The sequence below is a fragment of the Osmerus mordax genome, unplaced genomic scaffold, assembly GCF_038355195.1.
Source record: "Osmerus mordax isolate fOsmMor3 unplaced genomic scaffold, fOsmMor3.pri Scaffold_35, whole genome shotgun sequence".
Lineage (NCBI taxonomy): Eukaryota > Metazoa > Chordata > Actinopteri > Osmeriformes > Osmeridae > Osmerus > Osmerus mordax.
The window spans coordinates 1-14085 of NW_027120592.1; the positions used below are offsets into that span (position 1 = coordinate 1).

Here is a 14085-nt window from a genome sequence, read left to right on the forward strand (position 1 = left end):
ATAAACTGCCAGTCTATCTTTCCTTCAGTATTTGATTGTGTCCCTCGCTGATCATTTAAATGCCAAGCTTGTCAGTTAAAAGCCTAACTGCCCCTTTACATTGTCAAAGTATCCCTAACTTGTTTAAAACAACTTTACCCTTAAAAGTTGGTCTCTCGCATAAAGCCTGTGATACATTTTGACCGCCCTGCTACTCTGCTTGGTCTTAAGAAAAGTCCAAAACTAAACTTAATACAGTTACAATTCAAACCAAAATAAAAGTCCCAATAAGTAATATATCTTCTTCCTGTTGAGGCCTAGCAGACTCTGGTCTGCTAAGACCAGGCTCCCAACTGAACGTCACAATAAAAGGTTCTTAAATTGTTTACGTTACCAGCATCGCAGAGGGACAGCAGGCGCACCAAGCATAAAGCAGTCTGTGAAAGGGGTTTTGGAAAAGGATCCCCTTACCTCTTAGTTTTGTGCACCACGGGTTCTGCTTTATACTGGTGCTGCCGTGGGTCTCTCCTTGATCTGGTTCTGTAATCCTGCTGCTCGACAACGCCAATTGATGAAGAAAGTGTTTGTCCGCCTCTTCATAAACGGAGTGACTAAGTTCAGTTGAGTTATGGGTTTTAATACGTATTTATCAATCTGCAGATTGGGAGAGAAAACCAGTCTTCTGACCATAAATGACAACACAACACCAAGCTTAGGTCTCAACCAGGTCTCTCGGAAAGCCGGAGGACCATCTTTTATAGGGCACAACAATGTAAACATAGATTGTGACAGTCAGGCAGGAATGACATTACAACAGTCTCAGAGAAAAAGATTCACTGCTCCCAACACATGACAACTCTCACACTAGAGAGTTCATAGTTGGAGCTCTCCTTGTAGTCATGACAAAGGACGTTTACCCAGTACTTTCTCCTGATCACGAACATCTATTAACCCTGACACATAGACACCATCTAATCTTATTAATAGCAAGCTTACATGAGAACATACTAATTAGTATCCAATGACTAGTTATATTGATTAGTGATTAATGTAAGCACACAGGAAATCCCAATTTCTTCCACAGTATACAGAGCCAAAATGATGAAAATTGTGTCAATGTCCAAATATTTATGGACCTAACTGTAGGTGTTGTTTGAGAACCGTGTTCAGAACGGGACATAGACTCACCTGGCACAGAAGGCAGCTGTCTCTGTGTGACACTTAGGGCCTCCGTTGGCTTCTCAGGGAAGGGCAGGCGCTGGACCACAGGCTCCTGGGGGGTGATCACATGCTCCCGGACAGGCCTGTTAGCATCGGGTTGGATGCGATTGGGTGGTTTGGGCAAGACGGTGTAACCCATCCCTCCGGCACATATTTCTTTGAACTTGGCTGGGGAGAAAAAATGTATCATATATAAATATATATATTGATATCAATATATCAAGCAACAGAATAGCATTTAGCATCGACTACTGATTTGGTATATTGGGACAATATCGTCCCTAGAGACCACAATAGAAGAGCTCAGTAGTGGCCAAGTTGAAATCTTAGACAATTTCAAGCTTGTGTGTGTTGTCTCACCTGCACCAGTAAACAGCCAGGTTTTGTCCGATTGACACGAGCAGATCCCGATGTCCATGTTCCCACTGGAAGTAAGGTCTACATGTTAGTCTGTAGAACTGTTACAGTCAAAGATAATTTGTTAAGCTGAGAGTTGTTTAAAAGACAAGTGTTGTTTCCAAGGCAATACATTCTTTGTCCACTAGATGTCCCTCCTGACCACAAGCCGATTCAACCCCCTCCTCCACTCAGCAGACCTATAGCATGTGCGTGCAAAATCGATTGAGAAAGTTGCAACTTTGCAGCTCTCTAAAGGAAAATGCAATTACAGCATTATCCTAGTCAGACACAATGCATAATGTGCGTGTGTGGTCTCACCTGCCCAGCAGATCCCGAGGTCCGTGTTCACATTAGCACTCCTCAGCCCCGTGAGTGGTAGAGCGCTCCAACTCATCACCCTACACCTGCACACATACACACACATTCATTTTAATAATACAGTAGCAATACAGCAGAAGCTAAATCGTAAAAAAAAGTCCAAATCTCACTTTTCGGAAATTGCACTAAGTCCAAAATGCATTGAGCCACTAAATCGCTCGCCGCTTTAGTTGACCCTAACCTCGCCTCAAAAAAAATTACAAGCTATGGCCTTTCGTGAAATATTGATTTGGAGACAACGACATGACTTAGTTAGCTAGTCTTCTTGTCAAACATATTGGCAAATTACATTTACTGTTTGTCAACCGTACACAAAGTTATTGTCTATGAATCTTGCTAGCATAACTTAGCTTTCTGGCTAATAGTACAGTCCTCCGCTGCGCGTAGCCCACTTCCGATGTCAGAGAGATGTTCCCAAATGCTCCTTAACGTTGTAATCCTTGCCAATCAACACACATTTCTTACAACGTCAATGCAGTAACTTAATTTAATATGAACATTTTCTTGTGGAACGCGCCCACGTCTCGTCACATCTTTCTCAGTGCTGTGTGTTACCCCAAAATAGGGCCGCATGAAGCTCACACACATTAGTTCCGACCGCAGGCTGTGTTTACTGTTAATGCGTTAGAAGATCATTTTCAACGTAATATACTGCGATGATCCTATAATCTGTTATGGACTCCTGAATGTCACAGAACGTTTCACAGTTGCTGAAAATTTAACTTGCGACGCGTCTGAATAAGCTTACCTAGTTTGTTGAATGTGTCTCTCATCAAGCACAGAACACTTTCTTACTTCTTCTAAAATTCAAATTCAATCGTTGATAAAAAAAATTCTAGCTGCCTTGTTTGTTGAAGTGGTACAGAGTAATGAAAAATAGACTCCCGTAGCCGGAGTTGTATTCCGTAGCCTGCTTCCCGGATGATTTGAAGCAACCAATGGCATTCTCAGATTCAAGGCAGCCGGCTGCCTCTTACGAAATAGCCTTTGTGTTCTGCATTTGTTGGCCCCAAGTTGTTATCTTATTTTAACTGCCATCAAGTGTTGGGCAACTTTCTACATGAGTTCAGTTAATAGTTCACAAATTTTTAACCCATTTTTAATCATTATCCTTTCTACAGTCGCCTTCAGTCTTTAATGAGAATTATGTCTGTTCTATCAACTTCAAAAATCCACCTTGTCCCATTTTAAATTACACAAAGTTTGCACAGACACGGAATTTGCTTTGGCAGGAAGGTGCATACAATAAACATATATAAATCTTAAATTTAGGTATCTTATCTCCCCCACGGGCTGGACTGAAATGATAGCAGCCGAAAAGTGAGGCTGCCAGACTGGCGTTTACGCGCAGTCTGGCTTGTCCTTTGGAGCCCAAAAATGCACACGTTAATGTTTATCCTACTTATGCGCCTTGAATATTGGTGTGGATTTTATGACAATGTCATGTACTGACAGTTAACCATGGATGTCCAAATGCATTTGTTGTGGCAACATCTCAAGTTTTCCCAACCAGCCCATTTAGAATAAGGAACAAATTCTTTATCTTTTTTGAACAGACATTTTGACAATTGGGAAACAGCTGAAATACACATTCTATTGAAACAACGTCGGTTGAGGCACGTTGACCCTCCTACATTAAAAGTGCCACAAAAAGGCTACATGTAAACAGATGACCTTGTGTGACCATATGTTATGACAGAAAGGTATTTTTCTACAAACATGTACAATAATTACGGACAATGGAGATCTGAATTCTCACGGAGAATTACAATGGGTGAGTATAAAATTTGGACTCTGGAAGCATATTTAGCATATATATTTAGGAAGCATATATAGGCTTTTTAGGTATACCTAAATAGCCTATATATGCTTCCTAAATATAAATTGATAATGCAGGCGACGCTGTCTATAAATTTGTATAATTTTTCTCCCTTGAATATTAGACGAACAGGATTACGGAGGAAGATCTGAACCCCCACAGAGGGCCCCTTCGCCTTGGCGAAATATTACAACTAGAGGTGAGGTTACGGTTTGACTCTCTGGAAGCAATCAAAAAAATTGACAGAGGGGGGCCAACCCATTTTATGCCTGGGTTATATAAAAGAACCGGGCGCCGCCATGTTTTAAATTACATATACAGCTGTAGAACTTATTGTAAAGTATTGAAAGAATTGTCATAGCGCTTGTAAAATATTGTATACTGTAAGGACATGCTCTGATACAAGTCTCATTCCTCATTTAAAGGTCGCCGTTCATATCCGATAGGAAACCCCCAACCCGGTAAATTTTCATTTTGTTTTTAGATGTATTTCTAGAATAAGGCTATACTCTACTGTCCAGCTGTCTTCAACCCTGTGTATTCCTAAGCTGTTTTATTGTAGTGTTATTTTGCTTGATGTGTAAGTGTACAGAGCATTTATGTACACTGCATAGTATACCTTTATAACCCCCTTGGGTTATAATATGAAGCTATGCCTAGAACATGCATTGACTAACACAAGTCTATCCTAAATATAAATTGATAATGCAGGCGACGCCGTCTATACTTTTGTATAATTTTTCTCCCTTGAATATTAGACGAACAGGATTACGGAGGAATATCTGAACCCCCACAGAGGGCCCCTTCGCCTCGGCGAAATATTACAACTAGAGGTGAGGTTATGGTTTGACTCTCTGGAAGCAATAAAAAAATTGACAGAGGGGGGCCAACCCATTTTATGTCTGGGTTATATAAAAGAACCGGGCGCCGCCATGTTTTAAATTACATATACAGCTGTAGAACTTATTGTAAAGTATTGAAAGAATTGTCATAGCGCTTGTAAAATATTGTATACTGTAAGGACATGCTCTGATACAAGTCTCATTCCTCATTTAAAGGTCGCCGTTCATATCCGATAGGAAACCCCCAACCCGGTAAATTTTCATTTTGTTTTTAGATGTATTTCTAGAATAAGGCTATACTCTACTGTCCAGCTGTCTTCAACCCTGTGTATTCCTAAGCTGTTTTATTGTAGTGTTATTTTGCTTGATGTGTAAGTGTACAGAGCATTTATGTACACTGCATAGTATACCTTTATAACCCCCTTGGGTTATAATATGAAGCTATGCCTAGAACATGCATTGACTAACACAAGTCTATCCTAAATATAAATTGATAATGCAGGCGACGCCGTCTATACTTTTGTATAATTTTTCTCCCTTGAATATTAGACGAACAGGATTACGGAGGAATATCTGAACCCCCACAGAGGGCCCCTTCGCCTCGGCGAAATATTACAACTAGAGGTGAGGTTATGGTTTGACTCTCTGGAAGCAATAAAAAAATTGACAGAGGGGGGCCAACCCATTTTATGTCTGGGTTATATAAAAGAACCGGGCGCCGCCATGTTTTAAATTACATATACAGCTGTAGAACTTATTGTAAAGTATTGAAAGAATTGTCATAGCGCTTGTAAAATATTGTATACTGTAAGGACATGCTCTGATACAAGTCTCATTCCTCATTTAAAGGTCGCCGTTCATATCCGATAGGAAACCCCCAACCCGGTAAATTTTCATTTTGTCTCAATTACATTAAAAGTATTTTGTACATTCCCTGTGTTGGATATTACTTGTAATTCTTGGTTATATTATTAAGCTAGGCCTACATAATGTAAATTGACTTAGACATTTCATAAACAATATGGAACAATATATATACAATACATGTATACCTTTTAAAAATTAGAAGGATATAGTAAACAAGCTTAATTATTTTCTCAGTAGCTTACAAAATAGCCTACATTTGTTGATAATGTCACGGCCAATTTATATTAGCCTATTTCTTAACCTTAATTCAATCAAGATGCAATGATTCCCCTCAAAAACAAATGAAGTGGTAGCACCCAATTTTAAATGTGTACTTTAGTTTTGGTAACATGTCCCACATTGTCCCACACACACTTAGTAATCGTCCCACATTTTTTTTGTTTGATGAACATATTCTATAGGTGATTCTGACGGTGTGTCGTCGTATCGGCGAGATGGCCGACGTGATTACCCTACCCGCTCACAACGCTTTCATCAAAGATTACCAGACAACGGAGTCCACGTATACCAGCCCCGACATAGGCCTGACACATTTATCCACAGACAACCAACGATCAACAGTAGACCGGCCGGGGTCGGTAACCGAGACACGAACCGCACGCTTCACAGAGATTGTAATGAACGAGAGGATACACGCTCCAGAGGCGGGTCTAGTTGGCGGAGACTTATACAGCGGCCCTCCACTTCGTTAGTTGATTCACACAGGACAACACGTAGGACTGATGGATATCACGGTACTCGTACTCGAGGCAATAGCTATGTTAGTCAACCTGTCAATAATCAATGTTATGTGCACAGAAACACATATCGCTGGTTTAGTAGGAAACCAGACATTTCTGAACATGTTTCTACTGTACAGCCCTCTGAAAATTTCAACAGCCAAATTGAGACTAATTCATATGGCATAGACGCTCGCCGTCCTCTTTCAATTGTAATCTTACAGTGAATACATTTAAGATTCAAGTGAGTATCTGTACTGAAGAGGTCTGTCTGTTTATTACATTTACTGTTTGAAATGTACTGAATACAATAAAGAATGTTTCAATGTGTCATCTTGGATCGACCCATATTGTAATACCATATACTACCTGACAACTTAGTCCGTTCTCACAAAAAACACACCATACACACCCCAGGAATTAATATTTTCACTTTGAATCACAGTGTATCACTGATAACCATAGAGAGGAGCCATTATCCCTCACGCTCTCCTTAGCTGAATGAGTGCTTTCAAAGCGCGGGGGAAGAAATATGTATCTCCAGTTAGCAGCAACGTACAATCATGAGGGTAGGCTCATTTGAAAGGCCTGATGTAGGCCTTGACTTGTAATGCCATTCCGACGGGCGCACGTGCATTTCCGCGACACAGCTAGCGAGACAAAACTTCAAACAGAGCTACCGAAATGGGGATCTTATTTTCGGGTCTAGAAAACCACTCTACCCGGTTCCCCCTAGTCTAACTTGAATTACAAAAGTGTCCCCGATCGAATCCCAGGTTCGGGCGCATTACTGTGAATTTCAAGGGCATTTTGTCTGTGGCTGAAAGAGTGCTTTCAAAGCGGGGGGAGAAATATGTATCTCCAGGAGGAGGGCTCGGCTAACCTACGGGCTCATATTAGTAGGAACCAGGTATAGAAGCCTCAAAACCGTGAGCTAAGTGCTGAGCTAATTCAGAATAGCTACATTTCTAATATAGGATCAGGCTAGGCTAACAACGCCAGGTAGGGCTAAGCTAGCAAAGGCAATCCCGTCGGTCTTGAAGGCGTGGAAAATGTGAAACGGTGGAAAACTGAGAGGCTAAGCTAACAATGCTAAGCTAGGCTAAGCTAGCAAAACCACCCCGGTTGGTATATCACGCATGGAAAATGTGAAACGGTGGAAAACTGAGAGGCTAAGCTAACAATGCTAAGCTAGGCTAAGCTAGCAAAACCACCCCGGTTGGTATAAAACGCATGGAAAATGTGAAACGGTGGAAAACTGAGAGGCTAAGCTAACAATGCTAAGCTAGGCTAAGCTAACAAAACCACCCCGGTTGGTATAAAACGCATGGAAAATGTGAAACGGTGGGAAACTGAGAGGCTAAGCTAACAATGCTAAGCTAGGCTAAGCTAGCAAAACCACCCCGGTTGGTATATAACGCATGGAAAATGTGAAACGGTGGAAAACTGAGAGGCTAAGCTAACAATGCTAAGCTAGGCTAAGCTAGCAAAACCACCCCGGTTGGTATATAACGCATGGAAAATGTGAAACGGTGGAAAACTGAGAGGCTAAGCTAACAATGCTAAGCTAGGCTAAGCTAGCAAAACCACCCCGGTTGGTATAAAACGCATGGAAAATGTGAAACGGTGGAAAACTGAGAGGCTAAGCTAACAATGCTAAGCTAGGCTAAGCTAGCAAAACCACCCCGGTTGGTATATAACGCATGGAAAATGTGAAACGGTGGAAAACTGAGAGGCTAAGCTAACAATGCTAAGCTAGGCTAAGCTAGCAAAACCACCCCGGTTGGTATATAACGCATGGAAAATGTGAAACGGTGGAAAACTGAGAGGCTAAGCTAACAATGCTAAGCTAGGCTAAGCTAGCAAAACCACCCCGGTTGGTATATAACGCATGGAAAATGTGAAACGGTGGAAAACTGAGAGGCTAAGCTAACAATGCTAAGCTAGGCTAAGCTAACAAAATCGCCTAGTTTGGTGAAAAAAACGTGTGGAACATGTCTAACATGCCAATTAACGTGCCGGGTGGAAGCTAACAATGCTAAGCTAAGCTAACAAAAATGTCTGAGTTAGAAAAAAACGTGTGGGTCATATTAAACCTGCCGAATGCCACGTCGGGCTAGGCTAATGATGCTAAGCTAAGATAAAAAATGCTAAATGAAGCCAGGTAGACCCGAGACGCGATGTCCTAGTATATAACCTGAGTTCCTTGTGAAAAAAGTGGATGCCCGCCCGGTGGGCCCCTAGTCACACCGCGAGAATCAGGAGAAGCGAGATACATGGCTGTGAGTTGTCACATGCGGGTAAATCATATAAAACCAGTCCCCCCGCCACATCAACCCACTGAATGGCCGGTATCATCTCTAAAAATTGTCCAAACGGAAGTCTCAGCACATCTAGTTCCATGTCTCTGACTAGGAGATCCGCCTTGCACAAATCAGGGGGGGCATATCCCAGTGCCCAGCTAGGAAGTGTTGCATGAAGGGGCCACAACTGCGTTTTACGCGTCTGGTCTTCCATCCCGTACCTCTCTTCCATTCAAAGTACTGTTCCTGACGTCCTCTGGGTCAAACTGTCCCTTCTGGGACTCCTTGGCCGTGTTGTCTGGGCTATCGACGAATTGGCTGACCAGCTTAACATTCAGGAGGACCTCTCGGGGTGGTGATGGAAGTCGTGTGGAAGCAGGTTGGCTTGGTTTTCATATGGTCTGTTCTATGGTAGCATTATTCGATGGGTTGCTGTTCTTCTTCCAGTGGTTCCATTTATGTATTTACTTATGCATATCTGGGCTTCTCTCATCCTACCATAGTGGACCCCGAGCTGTGTTGCACGGCGTTCTCTCTCGCTCTACCCCAGGTACTGACTGGCCTACCGCCGGTCTCAGGCCCTGACATGCCTTGGGCCCTGTCAGATGGCACGCCTATTGAACAGTAGGTTATCCTGCTAGCTTTTAGAGTAGTTGTACACATCCTCTTCCTGTTGTGTTTACTCTTCCTCCCCTCTTTCTCTTCTTCTTATCATTATCACTATTGTCATTATTGTATTATCTAGTCCTGTACTTTAGTCTGTGTCTAGTTCCCATTCACATGGTTGTAGCTTAGCTCATTTGATTGTTACCTTATCCTTGCAGTTCCTTTAGCATGCCACATCACACCAACAAACAGAAAAAACCCACACACACCTCACTGACCCTCACGCTGTTTCTCCCTCTCTCTTATGCCTACTGCCCTTCCAAGCGGGACCCGGCATTGAGAGGACGTGACATGCTGTGAGCGGGTCTTCTGGACCTCCACCCGGAAGGCCCTCGCCTCCCACAACCCTCCCCACCGAACCCGTTTCCTGCGATAGGACAGCTGATAGAATGGAGGATGTGAGGGATGTTGCGTCCCCACACACCGGTGGCCCTCAACCCCTCCCCTCCTCTCCTGCGAAGCCAGCTCTGCAAGATGACTCTGAACTGACTTTTAGCATTACCCATGCACACACTGACTGCTGCTAGACTCTGTGACTGCTCCTTACTCACCGTCTTTGTCTAGAAAATGTAAATACTGTATGAAAGTGTCCCTCCATGTTATGTTTAATGGCCTGCCAACAAGATACACAAATTTGACAAGTGTGGTTGTTTTGCTATACAGGACCCTAATCCTTCACCCACTGATGTGCCTGTCATGTCTGAGATTTGTCATGCCTTGAATACACTGTGATTTCTCTCGACTCCTGGCCTCTTCTGGTTTATTCATCTACACACCCACTGATAGATAAGCACGATGATGCATCCTGTCCTATTATCCACCTTCCACACTGCCCCTTGTCATCTTATTTATTGTGGCTATTAATAACAATTAATACCTTTTGAACTGCCACCTCCTGTTCAATCCATACCATTACACTTAGTTTTACCTGTGCACTTACCCTAGGATACTATTGCTTGCTTGCTCACTTGGTATATTTATGGACTCTTGTGCCCTTTCACTGTGCATTGACTTCTCCCTTTATGGAGGAGAATTTCTTCCACTCACCTCTCCTTCTGGCCTTACGTGCTCCTCATTATTCATACTGACTACTGATTCTTACTGATTCTAATGACTGTTGGATTACTGTTGACCTTTTATATCCCCTCTTTTTGTGCCTTTATTCCCTGCTTCCTTAGTACTGACTCTTGACGTTAGGATTAGGAACTTTTTAATATGATCCACTCCTAAACCTTATCTCCATTAACACACCACTTCACACCTATTTTAAGATCGATTTTATTCCATTTCTTATCTCCTCTCCTATATCTCTCATTGTCATCTTCTCCTCTCATCTCTAGCTGTCTCCCACGTCGCTCACTTTTTGTGAACGGCTTCCCTGGGAATTCCCTCTGTGACGGCCGCTTATCTGACGTCACTGCACGGATCTCCGTTTTCTTTTTACACTAAGTCAATGTTCGTTTTTTTTTCCGTTTATCTTATATATTCTTCCGTTTTGCCACGTCCCCCGATTTTGGTCGCACTACTTTTCTTTCTCTAATTTCCTGGGATTTATGCCCCTTGCAATTCTTTTTATAAGCTTCTATTTACGTTCTGCCCACCAGCCGTTTCGCCGTTAGCTACTTCCGGGTTTTAGCATACCCACGTCCCTTCCGGTCCCTGCATTGTCAATCATTCGATCTCCCCCATAGATATATATAAACACTAGATGTCTTACGGCTGAGTCTAGAACGTCCGCACATGGTGGCCATCTTGCTACAGTCAACACAATGTTAAGGGTGAGCGACTTGACTGTAGCAAGATGGCCACCATGTGCGGACGTTCTAGACTCAGCCGTAAGACATCTAGTGTTTATATATATCTATGGGGGAGATCGAATGATTGACAATGCAGGGACCGGAAGGGACGTGGGTATGCTAAAACCCGGAAGTAGCTAACGGCGAAACGGCTGGTGGGCAGAACGTAAATAGAAGCTTATAAAAAGAATTGCAAGGGGCATAAATCCCAGGAAATTAGAGAAAGAAAAGTAGTGCGACCAAAATCGGGGGACGTGGCAAAACGGAAGAATATATAAGATAAACGGAAAAAAAAACGAACATTGACTTAGTGTAAAAAGAAAACGGAGATCCGTGCAGTGACGTCAGATAAGCGGCCGTCACAGAGGGAATTCCCAGGGAAGCCGTTCACAAAAAGTGAGCGACGTGGGAGACAGCTAGAGATGAGAGGAGAAGATGACAATGAGAGATATAGGAGAGGAGATAAGAAATGGAATAAAATCGATCTTAAAATAGGTGTGAAGTGGTGTGTTAATGGAGATAAGGTTTAGGAGTGGATCATATTAAAAAGTTCCTAATCCTAACGTCAAGAGTCAGTACTAAGGAAGCAGGGAATAAAGGCACAAAAAGAGGGGATATAAAAGGTCAACAGTAATCCAACAGTCATTAGAATCAGTAAGAATCAGTAGTCAGTATGAATAATGAGGAGCACGTAAGGCCAGAAGGAGAGGTGAGTGGAAGAAATTCTCCTCCATAAAGGGAGAAGTCAATGCACAGTGAAAGGGCACAAGAGTCCATAAATATACCAAGTGAGCAAGCAAGCAATAGTATCCTAGGGTAAGTGCACAGGTAAAACTAAGTGTAATGGTATGGATTGAACAGGAGGTGGCAGTTCAAAAGGTATTAATTGTTATTAATAGCCACAATAAATAAGATGACAAGGGGCAGTGTGGAAGGTGGATAATAGGACAGGATGCATCATCGTGCTTATCTATCAGTGGGTGTGTAGATGAATAAACCAGAAGAGGCCAGGAGTCGAGAGAAATCACAGTGTATTCAAGGCATGACAAATCTCAGACATGACAGGCACATCAGTGGGTGAAGGATTAGGGTCCTGTATAGCAAAACAACCACACTTGTCAAATTTGTGTATCTTGTTGGCAGGCCATTAAACATAACATGGAGGGACACTTTCATACAGTATTTACATTTTCTAGACAAAGACGGTGAGTAAGGAGCAGTCACAGAGTCTAGCAGCAGTCAGTGTGTGCATGGGTAATGCTAAAAGTCAGTTCAGAGTCATCTTGCAGAGCTGGCTTCGCAGGAGAGGAGGGGAGGGGTTGAGGGCCACCGGTGTGTGGGGACGCAACATCCCTCACATCCTCCATTCTATCAGCTGTCCTATCGCAGGAAACGGGTTCGGTGGGGAGGGTTGTGGGAGGCGAGGGCCTTCCGGGTGGAGGTCCAGAAGACCCGCTCACAGCATGTCACGTCCTCTCAATGCCGGGTCCCGCTTGGAAGGGCAGTAGGCATAAGAGAGAGGGAGAAACAGCGTGAGGGTCAGTGAGGTGTGTGTGGGTTTTTTCTGTTTGTTGGTGTGATGTGGCATGCTAAAGGAACTGCAAGGATAAGGTAACAATCAAATGAGCTAAGCTACAACCATGTGAATGGGAACTAGACACAGACTAAAGTACAGGACTAGATAATACAATAATGACAATAGTGATAATGATAAGAAGAAGAGAAAGAGGGGAGGAAGAGTAAACACAACAGGAAGAGGATGTGTACAACTACTCTAAAAGCTAGCAGGATAACCTACTGTTCAATAGGCGTGCCATCTGACAGGGCCCAAGGCATGTCAGGGCCTGAGACCGGCGGTAGGCCAGTCAGTACCTGGGGTAGAGCGAGAGAGAACGCCGTGCAACACAGCTCGGGGTCCACTATGGTAGGATGAGAGAAGCCCAGATATGCATAAGTAAATACATAAATGGAACCACTGGAAGAAGAAGAACAGCAACCCATCGAATAATGCTACCATAGAACAGACCATATGAAAACCAAGCCAACCTGCTTCCACACGACTTCCATCACCACCCCGAGAGGTCCTCCTGAATGTTAAGCTGGTCAGCCAATTCGTCGATAGCCCAGACAACACGGCCAAGGAGTCCCAGAAGGGACAGTTTGACCCAGAGGACGTCAGGAACAGTACTTTGAATGGAAGAGAGGTACGGGATGGAAGACCAGACGCGTAAAACGCAGTTGTGGCCCCTTCATGCAACACTTCCTAGCTGGGCACTGGGATATGCCCCCCCTGATTTGTGCAAGGCGGATCTCCTAGTCAGAGACATGGAACTAGATGTGCTGAGACTTCCGTTTGGACAATTTTTAGAGATGATACCGGCCGTTCAGTGGGTTGATGTGGCGGGGGGACTGGTTTTATATGATTTACCCGCATGTGACAACTCACAGCCATGTATCTCGCTTCTCCTGATTCTCGCGGTGTGACTAGGGGCCCACCGGGCGGGCATCCACTTTTTTCACAAGGAACTCAGGTTATATACTAGGACATCGCGTCTCGGGTCTACCTGGCTTCATTTAGCATTTTTTATCTTAGCTTAGCATCATTAGCCTAGCCCGACGTGGCATTCGGCAGGTTTAATATGACCCACACGTTTTTTTCTAACTCAGACATTTTTGTTAGCTTAGCTTAGCTTAGCATTGTTAGCTTCCACCCGGCACGTTAATTGGCATGTTAGACATGTTCCACACGTTTTTTTCACCAAACTAGGCGATTTTGTTAGCTTAGCCTAGCTTAGCATTGTTAGCTTAGCCTCTCAGTTTTCCACCGTTTCACATTTTCCATGCGTTATATACCAACCGGGGTGGTTTTGCTAGCTTAGCCTAGCTTAGCATTGTTAGCTTAGCCTCTCAGTTTTCCACCGTTTCACATTTTCCATGCGTTATATACCAACCGGGGTGGTTTTGCTAGCTTAGCCTAGCTTAGCATTGTTAGCTTAGCCTCTCAGTTTTCCACCGTTTCACATTTTCCATGCGTTA

The 14085-nt window shown here is 43.4% G+C and overlaps 1 protein-coding gene and 3 long non-coding RNA genes across 5 annotated transcripts; 2 read left to right on the forward strand and 2 right to left on the reverse strand.

The window, feature by feature from the left end:
• Positions 1–458: 458 nt before the first annotated feature.
• Positions 459–2782, reverse strand: LOC136939880 (latent-transforming growth factor beta-binding protein 1-like). 2 transcript variants are annotated; one of them, XR_010876088.1, is made up of 5 exons: positions 2726–2782; positions 1918–2416; positions 1561–1625; positions 1168–1368; positions 459–633 (listed from the first exon to the last, which is right to left on the reverse strand). XR_010876088.1 is itself a non-coding variant. In XM_067232226.1 (4 exons), the coding sequence occupies exons 2-4, from the start codon at positions 1616–1618 to the stop codon at positions 629–631; spliced, it is 264 nt and encodes an 87-aa protein (XP_067088327.1). In that variant the 5' UTR covers positions 1619–1625; positions 1918–2475; the 3' UTR covers positions 459–628. The 2 variants fall into 2 exon arrangements, 1 of the variants encoding a protein (XP_067088327.1); XM_067232226.1 differs by lacking the exon at positions 2726–2782 and having other exon boundaries at positions 1918–2475.
• A 1310-nt stretch (positions 2783–4092) lies between these two features.
• On the forward strand, positions 4093–6587 carry LOC136939879 (uncharacterized). Its single transcript, XR_010876087.1, has 6 exons — positions 4093–4257; positions 4555–4629; positions 4855–4890; positions 5188–5262; positions 5488–5523; positions 5967–6587. It is a non-coding gene; the product is annotated as an uncharacterized lncRNA (long non-coding RNA).
• Positions 6588–8797: 2210 nt separating this feature from the next.
• Positions 8798–9995, forward strand: LOC136939882 (uncharacterized). The gene is made up of 3 exons (XR_010876090.1): positions 8798–8966; positions 9091–9211; positions 9518–9995. It is a non-coding gene; the product is annotated as an uncharacterized lncRNA (long non-coding RNA).
• A 2068-nt stretch (positions 9996–12063) lies between these two features.
• On the reverse strand, positions 12064–13264 carry LOC136939881 (uncharacterized). The gene is made up of 3 exons (XR_010876089.1): positions 13096–13264; positions 12848–12968; positions 12064–12541 (listed from the first exon to the last, which is right to left on the reverse strand). It is a non-coding gene; the product is annotated as an uncharacterized lncRNA (long non-coding RNA).
• Positions 13265–14085: the final 821 nt, after the last annotated feature.